The 20661-nt window shown below is 44.4% G+C and overlaps 1 protein-coding gene across 2 annotated transcripts in view; it reads left to right on the plus strand.

Annotated features, from left to right (window-relative positions):
• The window catches only part of LOC146830509 (uncharacterized), a 74413-nt gene that overhangs the window by 20122 nt on the left and 33630 nt on the right, over positions 1-20661 (plus strand). The window contains exons 2-4 of one of the 2 annotated variants that reach the window (XM_085604707.1): positions 878-998; positions 7005-7064; positions 18415-18576. In XM_085604707.1, the coding sequence (XP_085460833.1) occupies positions 878-998; positions 7005-7064; positions 18415-18576 (343 nt within the window). The remainder of the gene's footprint in view (positions 1-877; positions 999-7004; positions 7065-18414; positions 18577-20661) is intronic. The other variant, XM_085604708.1, reaches the window with a different exon arrangement.

Raw genomic sequence — 20661 nt, forward strand, 5'->3', positions numbered from 1 at the left:
TCCTTATGTACTCTGAAGGCAAGTGATATTGCCATTAAAAGTGGGGGCTGCCAATGGCTTTAGATTCGCACGTGATTGATTGGTGTCCTGGGATGTTTTGTTACCCTGTACTTAGTCTTTGTATGGTCTTTTTATTATTTTTGAAACATAAATTATACATTGAGTTTATGTATATTTTAATTTTGATGTACAGCACCTGTTGTTATTTGGCAGACTCGTTTTATGATAGACTTTCTTGTATATTCTGTTTCTATCTGACTTTTATTGTTTTATGCAAAAAACGAACAAAGTGAATTGATTGATTGAATGAATAGTGTCTTGGAAACGATTGTACCCCGGCGGTACGTTCGTGAGAAGGCAAGTTGGATGCAATGGAGACCCCAAAGCCTGAAAGGATGAGATCTTAAGTAGGCTGGTTGATCTGTAGGGCTTGAGAGCAGAGGCTGAAGTATGTGGTTACATTTGAGCGGGAAACCATTGAAAATATATGAGTCAAAAGCAAACACGTGGTCATGGAACCTTTACATCTATAGTGTGGTCAGAGATGCAGACAGTGTGCTTTTTAATGTCTAGGAGCAGAATATTATCAACGCCGGCTTGTGTTAAGACTAAACAAAAATTTATTGAAACAAAATTTAGCAACATTATGAGATAAAAATTGAAGAATTTTTTCAGCTTTCTTCGGCTAACTGGTCACTTTCTTGGTCACAAGCCATGATGTACACCAGCGTCTGATGCAGTGTTCCTTCACACTTCCTAGGCAGAGTGTTTCTCGCCAAACCAACAGTCCCCAGCACGCGTTTAAGGTCTTGTGTTTTTGTAAATTGTTTGCTGACTTGCTGCATTTTCATCACAACCTTTTATTTTCTGCCTGCAGTTCCTATGGACACTTTCAAGCTAAAGATTATGGTGTATCAAAGGGGACCACAGGACACCTCCCAACGGAGATGGACCGTCTGCGACAGGGTCTCTGCCTCACCAGATTGTCTGTGACAAAGGTAAGTGCCTCAGACAAGAGAGGAGAGACACAGCCCAAGATATGGGCAAAGCCAGACTGGTGTGTCACCTGCCAGAGATTGTGCAATTACTTGGGACCCATCTTAGCACCAGGCTGGTGTCCGTAGGCCACAGTCCCAACCAAGATGAGGGGAGGAAGAACAGCAGGGCCGGTCTTGGTTCTCCTCATGCATGCCATCATCCTTTCACTTGTTACCAGCCTCCTCTCACTCTCTGCACTTGCTGTGGAAGTTCCCTCCCTTGAAGGTCTTGCTCTCGTATGCAAAAACCCAGTGGAACCTCGAGAAATTGGGTCAGTGGACACTGAGGTGGGTTTCGGGGCAAAAGCTTCGGATACTCGATTGGGGCTCCATGCAGCAGTTTGCGAGTTCTGAGTCGTGGGCACAGTAGCAGTAACAGGGTCTCCTGCTCTTATGCCTGACTCTCCAGGACCCGGAGCTATCTCAGTCCGGGAAGTCACAATGGGACTAGTTCCAGTTTGGGCTGTTATAATAGGGGTGGTCACGGATTGTAATGGATTGGTTGGGCCAGTGGTAACAATTAGCTTTGTCACAAGTGGGTCCACCTGAGTCTGGGCTGTCCGAGCTGTAGCTGTTGGGCTAACCTGAGTCAGAGCGGGGCTAACAGGCGTGTTCGTTTCATTACCGTTTTCTGGGGGATGTCCACCAGTTCTACCAGCAGATTGGACTATGTTGTATGTAGGTGGTCGGAAGGACAGTAAATCACCCAAGAGTCAGTATCTGTGCTCGATTCACTCTGGGTACCTGTATCCTTATCTCCTTGTGCTTTCTTCTTCGGCCTGTCATTTGGCAATACTGGGTATAATTAGTGCTCCCGGTTTTATGGTATTATATTTTTTGACATTTCCGTCAGTATTTATTCATATTTATTTTTTGCTAATTTTATCTATAGTTATCCATATTTATTTTGGACTTTGTGAAAAAATGAAGTTGAAATTAGTATATTTCCACATTTATGTAGCTGCTAACTATGCACTCATGCTTGACCGCCTGCCAGGTTTCAGTGCTGTGAACACCCACTGAAGGTAAATCAATCCACTTGTATGAAAACATGCAAATTTCAGTATCAGCCTTGTGTATATCTACTGCTGTTGAAGCCTCTTTACTAAAAGGCCTTTCCTTTTTAACCCCCTTTCCCATCAACCCACACAGCTATTGGCTTGACAGTCACGGCACACAGAAATCAGAATTATGATAAAAACAACCCAATTCGCGTTTTTACAGACCCGGAAATAAATGTTTTTCTGTCTGTATTTATCTGTAAAAACCAGTAAGAACGGAAAACAAGGGGCCCTAGGTATAATCTAACTCCCGCCACCATATCTCTTCTGTGCACCTGCTGTTCTGCATCCCACTTTGCATCCATCCTACTACAAACTGCCCTCTTGGCTCAAGTCTGATACTTTTCCTTACTTTGAGCATTTGCAGCATTCTCCGAGGCATTCAAAGGCTCATGCCGTGCTGGTCTAGGTGGGGCTTCACCTCATATAACACTTGTCTCAAGTTTGAAATTATATTCAGTATAAACGTATCATATCGAGGACATTGCAAAGACACTTCTTTCTCCGTGATCTTGTTCCATCGGGTAAGCTAAATACATGTGTGGGGCATGACACTGGCCATGTAATGACCTAGCATTCCTTCCAAATGAGCCTCCTTGCCCTCTCGGAAAGGAACCCTTCCATCACCCCTCGCAAAATCTCTCAAAACCCTAAAACATTTCATTTTTGCACTGATTTCAGACAAACATGAGTAAACTATATTGGTTTTAAAGAACCAGCAGTTCCAGCAAATCATGAATTCAGTACATAACAATATTGGTGTCCAATCTCAGCATAGTACCATCTGCGAGAGCATTTCACAGTGTGGCACCTGATGATGCAGCGACCAATGCCGGAGTGGAACTCACACCAACTGATCAATACCAGTGCGGCACCAGATGATGCAGCGACCAATGCCAGAGTGGAACTCACACCAACTGATCAATACCAGTGCGGCACCAGATGATGTAGGTTGGAGCACCTTGCAGTGGCTCTCCCTCCTTTACTACGCCAAAGAAAGCACAAATAACTCTACGATGTTCTACAAAGAAATTCCTAGTTATCACTCACTCAAGGGGTAAACCGTTAATAACACTTTCCAACTTTCACTCACACAGTAGTGAAATCTCGACCACTAGGAAATCATCATGACTAGTGCAGCTTCTCCTTTGTGCAATAGGATCTACCACCAATCACTATAAGTACACTCACAGTAGTAAGTTATAGTTCCATATCTTAATTGTGTTGCAGATGGTACTTCATCGACCAACATCATAAATCTTGAAAGACAAGTTGAACAACAGTATGTTTGTTATCCATTCCTTTTCTCAACAATAACCTTGTGTGCATTAACATAAACAAGTAATATACATAAAGAAACAAATTAGCTCTCCGTCCAGCTTCGCTGCCTTCTCTGACTTCAAGTAGACAACTCGCCATGAGGCACACTGCTTCAACACAAATAGCACAAGCTTCACACACACAATTTGTGATCCACATCCCTGCTTATACTCCCTCCTGGACACTGCAACCGCATTCAGAACCGCCAAAATACTTCCAATACTCCAAATTTTGGCCATGGACCATGGGCTGGGCAAGTTCTAGCTCTTTCCGGAATATTTCCTACTCTGTACAGTTCAGGGACAAACCATCATTTTCTGTAACAGTTGCTCCAGCAGACCTATGTGTACCTAAAGGCTTTAGTATAGTCATCATACAGAAGTCGCCACTGGTCCAATTGACCTTTAGTTATCAACTCACTTATACTTATACTTATCTTAAACTCACTCTGGATACCCACATCAATACTACTGTCAGCACCTGCTACCATATTTTGAGTCTGCTTAGGAGAATCTTTCCTTTGCTCCCCATCTCCACCAGAAAAACCCTGATACAGGCACTCATCATGAGCAGGATTGATTACTGTAATGCCTTGCTACTCTCCACGCATGTAGCCTCACTGGGTAAATTACAAGTCATACAAAACACGGCAGCCCGCTTGGTAACCGGGTCACCAGCTAGGACCCCCTCTTTGCCTTTGCTGTCCAAACTGCATTGGTTACCAGTTAAAAAAAGAGTAGAATTTAAAATGGGCTGTATGATATTTAAGGCACTGAATAGGCTCAGTCCCTCCTATCTTGCTAGGAAACTGAACATCTACATTCCTGGTAGTTCACTCAGATCGGGTACAAAAAGGCTTCTCTCGATTCTGAGAATTAACAGGGCACGCACGGGAGGCAAAGCTTTTTCTTATTTGGCTCTGAGCTTTTGGAACAGTCTCCCCCAGCACCTTCGCGGCGAAATGCCCCTTTTACAGTTCAGAAAGCTGCTGAAAACCCATCTTTTCTAATTCTAGGGCCTAGATAGTCATCGGTTTCAAGCGCAGAGATACCCCTCGGGGTGATTCAGCGCTATATAAAATTATAAAAATAAATAAATAAACTGAAAATGTTTGAAAGGAGCTAGCATTAGCAACTTATTCCAATCACAGTGAACACGATTTGGCTACACAAAAAGAATATAGAGGATGGTGTCCAAACCATGAAGGTTTTATTGACGAATTTAATCAATCAGTAGATCAATTTATAAGATACGCATATGTATCAATTCAGTCATGTAAGCTAAATTTGTGCATTAGGATCAAAATGAAGCACAATATAATGATATACAGAGTCCAGAACAGGAAGTAGATAGATTCCATAAAGGAACTTCCCTACGCTAAATAAGGCATCGTAAATGGCAAGGGGATATTCTAAGTGGAAGGGGTCTGTATCAGACAAACCAAGTTAAGGTTCCGAGGAGGATCGGCTCAGGTGTTCAAGCATGAAGTTCAATCCCCACAAAGCAGGGGAAATCAGCAGAGTTCAGGAAAGTTCTTCCCTCTGTGAAGCCAGGGTGGAATCTGCAAAGCTATTCTAAGAGACACACGATTAATAAGCAATGGAGGGTTCTGTAAGCTTCTCTCCGCCAACTCCTTCAAGATGAGCCAATCAGAGTACACAGTCTGATGGAAGCAGGTACACTCCCCGTATTCTCACCAACACACAAAGAAGCCCACAGCTGCACAGCCATGGAGAGGACCAATGGCCAGGTCTGCCTGGAGCAGAAGGCTCTCTCCCATCTTCATGCAATGCTCTTCCACGGCCACATTTTTTAATTTCTGTTAAGACTCTAACCTATCAGTTTCTCAGCATAAACAAGAGACTATTTAGTCAACTGGATACAGTTAACATTAGCACACATCTTGATTAAAGTTCAGTCATATAAATGTGACTTCTACTACAGGTAACTACAGCCGCGTACTAACACAGTGATTATTACGTTTGCACACAGATGAATATTTGATCACATGCATAAGTATTTGGATGAATAAAATATGGAGTCCTAAATGATGCTTCTCAAGGAGAGATGGGCAGACTGCGGTTTCTCTATGCAGGCAGGCAAGATAGTTGGAAGTATTAGGAACCAGTATCCATCGGACTCCACAGACCACCTGCAAGGATGTGAGGAGGACAAGAAGTTGACATGGAAGAAGATCACACTAAAATGTAGGACACGACCTGGGTGCAATGGTAGAGGTAGACTTGTAGAAGAACGATTACTAGAAAGGAAGTGGTTGTAATAAAAACCATAATAGACACACCTGCCTGATGTCATCTGTGTTCCCATCACCACTGCAAGCATCCGTCATTTTTTTGTACACGCTCAACATGACACTTGTGTTAAAGTGCATGTGTATGCACTTTTGTATGGGAGAATATGTCGGCAGGACTGGGGCTTGTAAGCTTCACTAAGGGGATGAAGTCTAGATTTGCAGCTACCAACCAGCCCGCTGGTCCAACTAAAATCAAGTACGCAACAATAGAGTTGAGAATGTGGCGGTACCAATTTAAAAGTGAATGATGTGAAATCATTTCTGCAGGACACCTGCCATTACCTTTAACAAGACACCAAGTCAAGGGTAGAACCCAGGTCCAGATGTACTGTTTACTGGTTACAAAATACAGGGCGCAATTTTGTGAGCGGAAAATATTTTTACAATCTATGTAGCATTAGATTGGTTTCTACAAAAGAAAAAAAGAATCCGATTTAATCGGAATACAACCTGCCTAATTTTTATTCATTAGGTAAGTTGTAAATTGCAATTTAATATAATTGGCCACAATGACAAGGAATGGTGCCCTGAAAAGCCAAGCAGGCCACCATGTCTGTAATTGATTTTCAATAAAGTAAACTTATTTTTTAAATGCAACCCGCTTTCCTTAAAGAACACAGGAATGTGTTTAAAGAGAAACGTTTACATTTTTTTAAAGTATGTTTGAGAGTTATATGTGGTCCATTGAAATACTGCCTGCTCCCCAACATTTTTTTAAAATTTTCACATAAGGTAAGGCACCACAACAGCACCCCCTCACTTTTGCAAGTGGGTACCCTCCCCATCCTGGGGCAACCTTTCAGTGGTTTGCGACTACTGTGTCTTTCCTAAACCATTGATACATATGGCTAGAATTGCTATTTGGAAGGGATATGTACAACGCACCCCTTTCCATTCGCGGAACTTTATCCAATTGTAAACCCATTTGAGGAGTTGAAAGAAAGTTACAGACTCTTACAATTCATTTAGTACTTTATAAAAAGCATTTTTGCAATTGCAAAATCTAAATTGGAGCATTTTGAGAGTGTGAAAATATTTTGTACATCTGGCCCATACTTTGGGGTTCATGATTAGTAGGCTTCAGAGCACATCCAAAGATACAAAAACCCAGATGATCATCAGGGGGAAACAGTGAACAATGGTGGAATAAGACAGGTGGAAAAAAACAGCTGCAACCATTCGCCTTACACCCTGTCTGTATTAACTTCTTGTATTGGCAAACTGGGGCAGCTCGCATGAACTCAACTCCACATTTCTTTTTCTGTTTTCCAGTTGAACCACTTGGTGACAGAGCAGTTGGTAAAAGAAGGTGTTGCAGCTGTCGGGATTTCAGTAAGGACCTTCCTCACCTTTTAACAGCAGACTGAGAGATCATCAAATGTAGCTACTTTCTCTTTCTTTTTGCAGCTGCATGAGAAATGCTAAGTTTGGTTGGTACCAGGATATATATATATATATATATATATATATATATATATATTCACTGAAAAAACCATAGGTTTCAGGGGCGTTATAGTTAGCTAGACTTTTCACTCGTACAAAACTATTGAAATTCCCCCGTTATAGTTAGTTCAGCTAACTATAACGGGGGACTACGCACTGCACTACATAATACCCCCCACCGAACCATACAGACACTCAGACACTCATACTGATACTCAAAAAACCAACTAATAACCTATATAGACACTCATGTAGCTACTCACCAACCCATGCAGCCACTTATACACAAAGTGAGAGACTGATACAGATATTTACATATTTAAACCTTACTCACTAAGCCATGTATTCACTAAGACACACTTAATCAGTCAGTTATACAATCAATTTTTCAAAAACAAATCATCCATTTAGACACTTATATACCCATTTATTCTTCCATCGACCTTGAGATATACATATATAAAACATATGTAATTTTCAGAAAAACACACATTCACTGGATGATGTCATCAGTGATGTCATGAGTGATGTCATTTGAGATGTCATGAGTGATGTCATGAGTGATGTCACTGACCATGTCATGAGTGATGTAATATGTGACGTCCTCAGCAGTGCATTGCGGGCGCGCGAGTTATAGTTAGCTGAACTAACTATAACGGGGAAATTTCAATAGTTTTGTACGAGTGAAAAGTCCAGCTAACTATAACGCCCCTGAAACCTATGGTTTTTTCAGTGAATATATATATATATATACACTGAAAAAACCATAGGTTTCACACATGTTATAGTTAGCGGAAATTTTACTGATAAAAAACCAGTGAAATTGCCCCGTTATAGTTAGTGCTGGCAACTATAACTCACGCGACCGCAATCCTCTGCTGATGCTAATACTGTATTTAGACACTTATTTGCCCAGGTCTTCTTCCATACATTTTTAGCTATACATATATTACAAATATTTTTTTTTCATAAAGACACATATGTCATCAGCAGAAGATTGCGGTCGCGTGAGTTATAGTTGCCAGCACTAACTATAACGGGGCAATTTCACTGGTTTTTTATCAGTAAAATTTCCGCTAACTATAACATGTGTGAAACCTATGGTTTTTTCAGTGAATTTGCAAGGTTTTTTAAATGCTAATTCCTAACTATAACGTGTGTGAAACCTATGGTTTTTTCAGTGAATTTGTACGGTTTTTTAAATGCTAAGTTACTTTACGCCATTCGTGGCGTGCGCGCCCACTTAACGCAGTTCGTTCCGTGCACGGTTTTTAACACCTGTTATAAGCCCTGAACATTTGGTGGACTTCGGCCACCAAAAGCACAGGGGGTGGGGTGAGTGGGGATAGTGTGTTTTTTATTTCTAGTTTATAATTCCATGTTTAAAATATTTAATTTTTAACAGCTCTGAAAAGCCCTGAACATTTGGTGGCCTGCGGCCACCAAAAGCACAGGGGGTGGGGTAAGTGTGGATAGTGTTTTTTTTATTTCAATTTTTTTACCGTACGCGTACGGTAAGCGTACTCGGCGAAATTGCCGAAAAAATAAAAATTCCGTTTTTGCTCTTGGGGGATCTTTGGGGACTCCCTCAACATGGCTATGTGGGTGGGAGTTGTCAAAACAGCCCCTTTACATGTTTTTGGGCTTCATATTTTAAAAATCCCTCTCAGTGCGAGAGACAAAATGGCGGACGCCGCTTCCTGGTTTCGGCCGATTCGAATGTTTACTAAGATCTAAGAGCCAATCAGAATCGCGCTCGCGCACGCCACCGTACGCGTACGGTAAGCGTACCGTAAGCGCACCGTAAGCTGGCTCAGATATATATATATTGATTTAAAGGCTATTTTCTCAGATTCTACCGAACAGATTTACACCAAACCTACAAAAGGCACTTCCTTGACCTGAGGACTACCTCTCTGCCAAATTTTAAGTAAATCTGTTCAGCCGTTCGGGCTGTAGCCCTGTCTAAAGGTCCTATGGAAAAATGCATGGGAAAAACGCGTTTTGGGACCCCCCTTTTATCTCAGCCCCCGCTTGACGAATCCCCCCGAGACTTTCAGGGTAGGAGCGGAGCATAGCGCCCCACCTATTTTGAAACATTCGCGAGGATTCGTCGACCGGCGCCAAAGTTATTCAAAATAGAATGTTGCGGATTTGCTATGGAAAAGGGGTCCTAACTATAACTACCTACTGGCGACCGCCAGTAGGTAATACGCGTAACAACTCGTGATAGCATAAACGGAGATTTGTAATTCAAAAGATTCATACCCCTGTGTCGGTGTCGTGTCTAATTGAGACTGGAGTTGAACCGGTGGTCATTAATGTGCAGGACAGCAGCTGCAAAATGAATCTTTATGCAGTTTCTCATGAAACTCTTTAGGTTGCTTGAAGATCAGACTCACAAGATGGAACACATTAATAGGCAAAACGACCTTCTGTATGATCATCTTTAATAAACCCATGAGGTACCAAATCTCTCATCCAAAGTTTCAAGCATATAGTCCATAATGTGAGTTACAGGACTGAGAAGGTTCTGCTTCCCTTGAGCTTGGTAGGTTCCATGGCATTGTCCTGAGAGAGGCGCCCAAAGATCTTAATTACATTATTATTTTAATTCACTGGCACACACTATAAATGTAATTTCCTCCTGGCTTTTAAAATGTGAAATTGCAAAGTCCCACATCAGTAGATCTAGGGTTCTAAACTGAGGCATTTCAGCCCCAAATACCAAGAGCCTTGTCCATGAATGCCCATAAATTTCTAGAAAATGTTCTTTAAAAGTATTAATTTGGGGACTGGCATCTACTGGAGCTCTCATTCACATAGTAAAGTGGAATCAAATATCTTTAGTTCAAAGATAATTAGGCAGCTGCTTTACAGACTTTCTTAAGTCCGGTAATTTTATAGATCAGTATCCCTATGCAGATTGCATTATCCCGTTTTGAGTTGATCAAACTTTCAACCACCTATTCTATAACGTTTTGCTATGGTTCGACAACCTCCTACATAACACGTTATTACATGGATGCATAATGGCTATTAACTCATCATCCCATACATTATGTGGGTCGTATGGACTAAGGCGCGGTAGAATATTTTGATTAATGAGATTACTAGTTAGTAATCAAGGCAGCCTGCCACTGCAATTGTCCTGGTCTCATTGTCAGACGTACTAGTACCTTCGCTGCAGGCCCGAACTGACGAGACAAAACGTGGTTTAAAGACAGACGCCTTGAAAGCGGAATTGGAGGCTCTGTGCCAGGGCAGTAGGTGAGCTGCTGAGCATCCTTTACCTGGGAGTGCAGTGCCCTATCTGGTACCTGTAGCCAAGCCTAGCCTTGGTGTTCTAGCGACTTGACACCTCAGCCATAGTTGACTGACCGGGGCAGCCGCGTAGGTGATGGCCCGGAGGCCGTGGGTGTGTGGGTTCACAGAGAGCATCAAAAGGTAGTGAAAGCATTCTGGCTAGCCGTGGGAAACCCATGAACAGAGTTCCTCGGCTGTTGTGGGCCTGGCGGGGGAGCTTGAATCTGCAGTTGTGGTGAGCCCCCCTGTGGAAAGGTAACCTGAGCTCAGGTGGTGGGTTCTTGCTCAATTGTGTGTCCGGAATGGAGCTGGCTGAAAACAGGTGGAAACTCCAGGATTGAGCCTTGAGTAGAGGAACTGCAGATATTCCCAGTCCTGCCAAGTTGCATGCATCATGCGTTAGACTAACGCTTTCAGTGTGGTACTCCGCATTACAGCACTGAAATACATTGTCACGCATATGTTGTGTGTCAGCTGACACTAAAATGGCTGATAAAACAGAGTCTGTGGCAGCGTGCGGCTCATGGCTTCCCCATGCTGCTGCAACAGGCTTGGGCTTGCAGCTGAGCTAAGGTTGCTGGCAGCCCTCACTCAACTGCTACAGTGTATCTCTGTGCTTCCAATCCCCACAGCTCTCACTAGCAGCCTGACGTCATTGCAAGGAGACGTCACATCCTGTTGCCAGAGCACGGGGAGTTTATTTTGGGAGCTAGAAGACGGCTCGGCTGGCTAGTTTGCAGAGCATATAATAGTCATGGCCAGAGCGCTGCAAATAGTCATGGCGTTGGCCGAGGCGCTCACAGCCCTGTTTCCTGCAGGTCGCACCGGCCCTGGCCACAGCCACCTATTGGCTGTAGCTATTACTTCTCCCCCGCTTCATTCAGTATATTACAGCAGCCGGGGGAGATGGAGAGAAGAAGTCAGTGTCCCAGTGACCGCCTGGACGGCTTTGCCCAGGACTCACAGGAGTCAGGACAGCTGACCGGCCAACATGACTATGACCGGAGGCAGGCGGGCCGGACCCCCGGGAGGCAAACTCTAATTGCAGCGGCCCGCTGTGACTCGCGGCATGAGCCTGCCTGCAGCCAGCCTTGCACCTCTGCAGGCCAGAGTCGACCCCTTCAGTTATAGAGCACTGAAAGCACAAGGCCAGAATTGGTTGAGAGGGTTAACCGTTATGGGAGCCAGGCAACCAAACTGTTGCCTCTGAAGGTGTTCAGGGTCTCGTCAGCAGGCTCTTGATATGTATACTTCATGATGGTAAGACACTTTTTACATAAGTTGATATTGTGACTTCACTTGCATACTGAAGTGCTAACCTCGAGCTTTGCGAGGGAAAGGTTTGTGCTTTTCCGGAATAGAGGTCCCATGCAGTGACTGCTTCCTAAATTAATTTAAAACAAGACCGTATTGTATTTTATTAGCTCTTTTGCATTCACAATCCTGTAGCACTGAAATTCGTAACATACGTTAGTGTTGTTGAGCAACATAATTTGAAAAGTAATTCTTGTTGAATCCATGCTCAAACAACTGTTTAAAACCGTACACGTTCTATTTTATCACCTAAGGCAACAGATGTAACCCAGCATCAGCCACAGACCTGCAGGTACCTGAACTCACTGTCTCTGGAGTGCAGCTCTTTCATTCTCTTTGTTTGGCTGAAAGCTCTTACCTGTGTGTGTTACAGTACATTTATATAGAGCTTCCTTTGTGCTAATGACTTTTCTTCAATGTTACAAATGGGGGATGTCATTTCTGAATGGGCATTAGTCTAGACACTTTCCACATTATTACCATGACTCTTTCTGACTTTAGTAGTTGTTCCAGGCTTTTGTGTTTTGATATGAATGGGACATGCGTCCTCAGCTGGGAAACTGATAAAGAAGAGCTCCTCCTGCCAAAAACAAATGGTGGACTAATAAAAAACAAAAAAATGAAACTGCAAACTCCTTTTTTTGCCCATGTCAAAGATTAACCCGCTATCTTTTGGAGTGTCAGCTTCTGCCATATGTTTGGATTTTGTCATAGGGGGACATACCATTTTACACACAACAATGCCCTGGCTTGCTGTAACTTTTGTGCCTTGCCCTCAATCTCCTGAGCCTTGCCCTGATGCAGAGTGTCTGTTCCCTTCCATTTCTGGTGCTTTGCAGCTGTTTTAAGCGCTCCTTAGAGTTTCTCGTTGCTCAAATAGGTGTAATTTGTGATATTTATGTTTCTGTCTTCTTCATTGCTTGATTTTGCTCGGGAGAAAGTGTCACACATAGTCGTAGAAATGTCACTCACACATAGCAATCTGAAACCTTGCTTGGCAGCTATGTATTCCCCCACGCCCAGTCCCCCCCCACTCACCAGCTGCATGACTGTAGATGGACCAGTGGGCTCGATCAGTCTTTGTGGGGTCCAAAAACAACATATAGGGTATCCCCAGCCACATCATGAGTGGGTTCCAGGAGAGTAGTCTGGGGTCGCAGAAGAGGATGTTCTAGCGACCACTGGACCTGTGCCCCGAGCGCAGCAGCCATATTGGTTTAAAAGGCCTAGAACTAACGGTGTAAACCTATCAGAATCGGATCACGGAATGGGGTACAATTCTAGATATTTCACAAAAGCTACCGCCTTATATGCCCCACTCTGTCATGTCTGGGGGGAGACTTTATAAGTGTTGTTGATACGATACTGGACGGATCCCAGCCACCCCTGTTGGAGTCTCCCACCAAACGACTGGCAAAGAAATTCTGCGACTGCAATGGGAGATTATAGATACATTTAGGATGGGTCACCCAAGGGAATGTGACTCCTACTTCCCTGCACTGCACAAGGTACATGTCAGTTGGATACTTTCCTGTCCACATGGGGCATCTATGAAGCGGTGACAAACTCTAAATACCTGACTAAGATCATCTCGGATCATAACCCATTACTTCTGACTCAAGCATGGGATAGAACACCTATGCTCCTACTGACCTGGAGACTGAAAGTCGAAAGTTTAAATTACCCAATCTTTCACGATTAGATAGGTGAGGGCATCCAGAATTACTTTGGCAGTGCTTTGCGAGTGGGAGGTGTTCAAGAAAGTAATAAGACAACAGTGTACATGGGAATCACTTGTGCTCCATCTAATGCTGATTAAAGAAGTAGAAACACAAAAAGCAACCCTTAGAGCCATCAAAAAAGAAAGACCTGGGAAACTGGAATTGCAGCAAGAGCTGCTGGACACGAAAGATAAGTTGGTGGAGCACGTTGAGTACCTCTGCTGCGTTGACTACAAGGAATACATGATAAGGGCAAATGCAGAGCAGGACAATTCGGGGATGCTACTGACTTGGTTAGCTAACCTCAACAACAGGGGCTCTCAAAATCTGGTGACAGAGTTTATAAGCAGGAAGATATAAATGAGACCTTTGTACAATATTAGGCTAAGCTATACTCTAGCAACTGGTGAGAGGTCCCTTTACAACTATTCCCGGGAGACCTTTCCTTGACCCATATCACACCAGAGGAGGCGGAGGATCTAGGGGCTTAAATAACAGTAGAAGAGGTTAAAGGGGTGGTCAAGAGGACGGCCTAGGGAAAATACCAGGGCTCGATGGACATTGGGTGGAATTTTATGCAGCTTATGTCAAAACGCTAACCCCAACTCATGGCTGTCTGCTGAGCAGCAGAGGAGGGTCATGCTGTACCACAACCGATAAGGGAGGTATTGGTAATCCCCTTACCCTAGCCTGAGAAAAACCCAACCGACGTGGCAGCCTATAGAACTTTATCGATGCTGAACGCCGATAATAAGATACTCAGTGGAGTGCTGACCACGAGGCTATTACCACACATCGTAAGGCTACTCCACCCTGACCAGTCTGGGCTCGTCCTTGGCCACAATATATCATGAAACATAAGGAGTTTACTTCCTACACTGATGGATGCTCCGAACATAATTATGGAGGTCTGGTTGAAGTCAGTAGATTTTGAGAAGGCCTATACCAGGATACCTTTACACTGTGATGGACGGCCTGAGTCTGGGGCCGGAGTTCATTGCGTGGACAAGACTATTATACTCTGCTCCAACAGCAAGGGTCAGAGTGATTTCTGAGCAGCATCAAATGGAGCGAGGTACGAGACAGGGATGCCGGTTGCTGCTTGCCATTGCGGTGGAACCACTGGTGAGCAGGGCTCAACTCTGATTTCACTTCACAGGCATACAGACTCGCAGCTCTACACATTATTTTTCCCTGTATGCTGAGGATATGTTGCTTTTACTCAACAAAAGGTAAACAGACCAAATGAGGGCAGAGCAGCTACTAAGCAACTTTTGGGACATCTCCGGGCTGCTCATATATTGGCAGAAACTATAATGTTGTACATCACATTCTTCCAGAATGAGACTCCTGATGCGTTTAGAATGTTTTGCGAGCCAACATTGAAAAAATACCTGGGAGTCCGCATATATAAGGCAGAAACTGAATACAGGAGCAGCCATTGCAGTCCTGATATCCAGTGTTGCCTTCTGGAAGTCTTTCCCAATATTGGTAGCAGGTCAGATAGCGATCGCCAAGATGGTAGCCCCGCAACGGCTGCTGTACGAGTTTGCTACATTATCGGTGATTTTCCCCAGAAGCAAATTTCGAGAGTTGAATACCATAATACTTAACTTGTTATGGGGAGGCGGTAGGCGTAAATGGGTAGAGTGCATAAGTGGCACCCTCTTTAGGGATGCCAAAAGGGGCCGTTGTGTGGGAGGGTTGATTGACTGACACAATGCTTGAGAAAGATGCGCTGTTAGCGAACTACACCCTTCCCCCCGTTACCCCCACTCGCAAACTGATAGACCTCAAGGCTACTATCTTGCACTCCATGCTTTGCTAGCTTCCATACAATGCACAAACACCTGGGAATTTCTGCGAGAAGTGCCTTCACCGCACTCTAAATAACCGAGTCATAGTCACACAGATACTCCCATGCAGTAGTGTAGCTAGGCCTTAGGCCGCCCATGGCAGCCCCGACGTATGCTGCCTTGCGGCAGCCGAATGTACAAGCAGAGGTGGGATGGGGTGCTGGCGAATCCTATGGCCGTTGCCCCGTGGGTATTAACTGGGGGGGGGCGCCACCCCCAAAACTCGTACCGCCCAGGGCGGACCTCCCCCCACCCCCCCTTGCTACGCCACTGCCCCCATGACAGCACTGATTCATGTAATACTACATTTCCTTTTAGCGCTAGGTACCACGTAGGACCGAGAAGGGAAGGGGAAGAGCATGGGTTCATTGTCTTATTTGTTGTTTATTATTAGTTATTAAAGTACAGCTTCTTGATATGTATATCTAGGTACTGCTGCTATGTCTCAGTGGTAACACGATATTCTGATAACAATCTATTCCGCGGCAACTATAAGATTGGTTGCGTCCTCAAAATGATATCCTGATAGTAATGTCCAGGACATACATTGTATACTGTGCTGGTTTGACTTAGATTTATTGTGTCTGTTAGAAATGGGGGTCTCTAGTTGGCAATGGCTGGCGCCAATGTCCAAATAGGGACTCTTCTTCCTAAGTCAGGGCAAGTGGGCTACCCCCTTTGATAACCCCTGCTCAACCCTGTGGTAACGTAGCACGAGCAGTTCGGCCTATCTCAGAGGCAGTGTGTGAAGCATTTATGACCATGCACAATAAGGCAGTAACTCAAGTAGGTATAGAAAAATTGTATCTTTATCTAAGGTTTAACACAAGACTCTCAAACCGTTTTAACAAGCAACAATGCACGTAAATCAGTATGGACTTAAAAAGGCAATAACGTATTCACCAGAACGTGGCACTAACTGAATTCAAGGCCTGGATCTATGCGACCCGTTGCGTACCAGATACCTGCCGTTGGACGGGGACACAGCACGCAGCTTCTCGGAGAAGCGGAGACGGTGACAGGCGGATTCCCAGCGACCACAACTCTTGACTGCAGTGGTCCGCAACGTGCACTCACAATGATTCGGGCACTCGGGGACAGGTGGGCTCTCAGCCGCAGCAGCACGCGGCTGCGGTGGCCCGGGCTGGTGGTGGCGATGACTCTCATCGTGCAGCTCTGTGATGGGCTCACAGCGGCAGCAGATCTCTTAGCTGCGGCGGCCCATAGGACAAATCACGATGATGCAAAGTTGGCAAAGGTGCGGGCACAAAGCGGCAGCAGCTCTCTTTTTAGCTGCGGCGGCCCACAGGACAAATCATGATGATGCAAAGTCGGCAAAGGTGCGGGCACTCAGCGGCAGCAGCTCTCTCTTAGCTGTGGCGGCCCACAGGACAAATCACGATGATGCAAAGTCGGCAAAAAAGTGCGGGCACTCAGCGGCAGATGCTCTCTCTTGGCTGCGGCGGCCCACAGGACGAATCACGATGATGCAAAGTTGGCAAAGGTGCGGGCACTCAGAGGCAGCAGCTCTCTCTTAGCTGCTGCGGCCCACAGGACGAATCACGATGATGCAAAGTTGGCAAAGGTGCGGGCACTCAGCTGCAGCAGCTCTCTCTTAGCTGCGGTGGCCCACAGGGCAAAGGATGATCTCGACCAGGCTGGCACAGCGGCGGGCACTCAGCGGCTACAGCTCTCTTAACTGCGGCGGCCCACACAGATTCAACGAAGGTTCCGAAGGTTCAAATTAAGGTGGGCTCTCAGCGGCAGCAGCTCTCTCTTAGCTGCGGCGGCCCACACAGAGTTAACAAGGGTTACCAGTCGGCGTTCCTCACAGTAGAACTAGAGGCTCCAGATTACTCGACGGAGGCCTCACCTGCAAGTAGAATCCCTCGCACAGGAATTCAGATGGCTGATGGGGTGAAGACTAATGTCCCTGAGACTTCAGCAGGAGGCTCTTTCAATTCAGGCCCTCGGGTAGTTTCTTCAGCAAGCTTGGTGAAAGTTTCAAAGTCCTTTCCTCTGTTCACTCGGACAGAGTTTCGTCTTGACATCCAGAAGGAACACACTTAAAAAAAGTTTCAGCGCAGCTTTTTATACCTAAAAGTCTTTGTTTTCTAAAGTCATAAATCACTGAATCCAGCCAGAACCAGTTCGGTGGGGTCGGGGAGCACTTGGTTTACGAGGCGACATCCTGCCCTTTGAGAATCAGGGGGTCTGCTATCAGACGCCCAGTGGGAGGTGGAGCCATCATTCACCTTGCCAGGCACGGCTCTGCTCAGATCAAAGAGTCACCCCTTCCCATGCTCTGAATGCCGATCTCTCTCTCTCTCCAGTCAGGTCTGACCCAGCTGGCCCTGCTGCTCCAGAACCAGACGGCCAATACGCATACTAGCAAAGCCTACAGGAAAGCTTAGGCAAGAAAATACCTAGCTTCTAGAAGAGGCATTTTCGAACACTGGATATGCAAATTATCCTTACTAAAAGATGTATCTCAATGTCCTGAGCTTAAACATATCAAATTCGAATTTCCTATCAGGTTCCTGGGGGCAGGTAGGATTATGGAATGTAATACTCAGCCTGCCCATTCTGGTTTATGAGAACGGATAGCTTCACAATAGGAAACGGTGAAATGGAGGGTAACTCGCTATGAGAACATGCTACACAGACATACTTTAAAAGCTGCTTCGGTGGGTAGCGCAAATCAGCGCTGCAGGTCCACCAGCAGTATTGGGTCTACCACCCCTGGGCACACACAGTGCACTTATACTAGGGACTGACAGGTAAACCAAACAAGCAATTATGGTTACTCCAATTCATACAGTCTTCTTTACACAGGGAGCATTCGCGCTGCGGCACTGATTAGCAGTGGCACAGCACCCAGAGCATCTAAATCCAGCCAACATAAAAGATAGGAAGCGAAAAGAGGAAGGGAGACCCGCGCCAATGATGCCAGGTCTAACAGTGTCTATACAAAACAACATAATATGTGTTTAAAAAAGAATGTCTGCTCTGAAGTTTCTTTTCTTCTCTTTATTTGCTTAGCCCTTTGGAGGCTGGAAGATGTCCGGCAGACAGGTGTTGCAGGCAGGCACCGAGGCTGTGAAGGACTCCTTGATCTCAGGGTTTGTGCCCGTCTTGCATGGAGACTGTGCATTAGATGCAGAGCAGCACTGTTGCATCCTGTCGGGAGACACCATTATCGAGGTAAGGAAACGTTGCAGCGATATCCATCAAGGATAGTCCAGTGCTTAATATATCTCAGATATAAATGCCATTGCTATTGTAGGTACTTTTTGTATGATGCGGCATTAACTAATTACTTTGGCTCTTAATTAGTTAAGTAACACAAAGTCCACAGAATCTGCACAATATAAGACTCAAAGTGCTTTATTGAGTCTTGTTTAAAATGAAAGCTATAATTATTTCCAGAAAAGGACATCAAACTTAACTCAGGGGCACCTGTACGACCGTTTTGTTTTGCAAATGTAGATTTGGCCCATTTGTGACTGCTAAAACAGCTTTTGCCATGTACCAACCCTATTTTGCGAGACTGTAATCTATTACTGACTTGTAAATTAGGCTTTGTAAGTCGCTATTAGGAAGGGGCGTGCCAAGGGCATCCGTTCCTAATAGCAAGTTGCAGGGGATGTACGATTGTTTTGCAACGGCTATGCGGTTGCAGAACAATCTCAGTTTATCGCCTACTTCAAGTAGGTGGTCCCCATGAGACCACTGCCTACTCTTAAAAAATGGAAAGGAAATGTTACATTTTTTAATTTTTTTTAAATGCATCCTGTTTTCCTTCAAGGCATTTAAAAAAAAAACTGTTTTATTTAAAGAGCAGTCTCAGACATGGTGGTCTGCTGACCCCAGCCCACCACCATCCGTGTGAGCACTGGCTGTTCCCAATGGGTCACAAAGTGCGACCTACCTCATGAATATTAATAATATTAATGAGGCAGACCCAATGCAACCAGGTTTTGTGACTCGCAAATTGTGAGTCGCTATAAATCGCAATTTGCGAGTCGCAAAACCTGACGGTCATACATGTGGCCCTAACACTATCAAGTTTGGTCATAGGTGAATACCTTTCAGGATGGTATTGCATACTCATTCTTCTCTTCCTCTGCTCTTCTGTACTGGTTTTTAGAATATGAAATTTAATGAAATAGAATGGAAATTATCGTTAGTGTTTTGCTGACATCCACCTCTGCCTATTTAATTTGACTGAGTCAAATAGTATTGTTGTCCGGTTGTGATCCAGGCATAAGAGACTGTCAAGTCCCTTCGATGCAATACATCTTGGAGAAAAACATTGAAATAAAAAACAAATCCTTAGGAATTTAAATGAGAAAAATATATAGTCGAAATTAGGAAAATAAGATGAGGTTAAGGGTTAGCTGCAAGTTTAGACTAAGGGCAAAGGTCAGTGCTAATGATAGTCTTAAAGCAGAGGTCAGTTTCAAGGACAAGCATCGGGTAAAGAACTGTGTCCAGGACAGATCTACAGTAAAGGTCATTTTGAAGAGCAGGCACAGAATATGTGCAAAGGTCAGCGTCAATGATGTGTAAGGGTCATGGTCAGGATTTGTGTTATGTTCTGGTCAGTGATAGTATAAGGATAGACAATGTTAAGGCAGGGTTCAAGGTGTCTTAGGGTCAGGGTTTGAAGTAGGTTTTGCATAGGGGCTATGTAAGAGTCCGGGTAGGAGTTTAAACCAAGTTTAGTGTAGGGGTTTAGGGGTGGGGTTTGTGCTAGGATTAGTAACACTACATACGTAATGTTGGAGTTAAAGGCAAGGTTTGGATGATGTCACAGGTGTGAGGTAGGAACAAGGCTACAGTCTGGCTAGGATAAGTTCTGGGGCTAGCTGAATAAATTAGGGTGTCAGATATTATGCACAATATTTTATAAAAAATGTACAACTAATATCAAAAAGTCTGATATATCATTCAAAATCAATACCACTTTCAAGATGGTTTTCAATGAAATATCGATTTTAATTAACACATTTATTTGAAATGTGCACAGATGAAATGACAAAGATGTATGAAAGAATAGTTCCCCATTTATGGATCAGGTCTGCATGAGCATAGAGTGCCTCGCCATGAACAAATTCATTTCTCTGCTCAACCTACACCTCTTTTCTTACCTCCTACCCGAGCAACACGATCATCCATCCATTTCAATACTTCGCACTTCTGTGGCTGAGCACGGATTAACTCTTGCACAAGTATTCTAAGATCTAAGAAAACACAAGAGGACTGGATCACTGAGGGGGTTATACC

This window comes from Triturus cristatus, chromosome 5_1 (genome assembly GCF_964204655.1).
Source record: "Triturus cristatus chromosome 5_1, aTriCri1.1, whole genome shotgun sequence".
In the NCBI taxonomy this organism is placed as follows: Eukaryota; Metazoa; Chordata; class Amphibia; order Caudata; family Salamandridae; genus Triturus; species Triturus cristatus.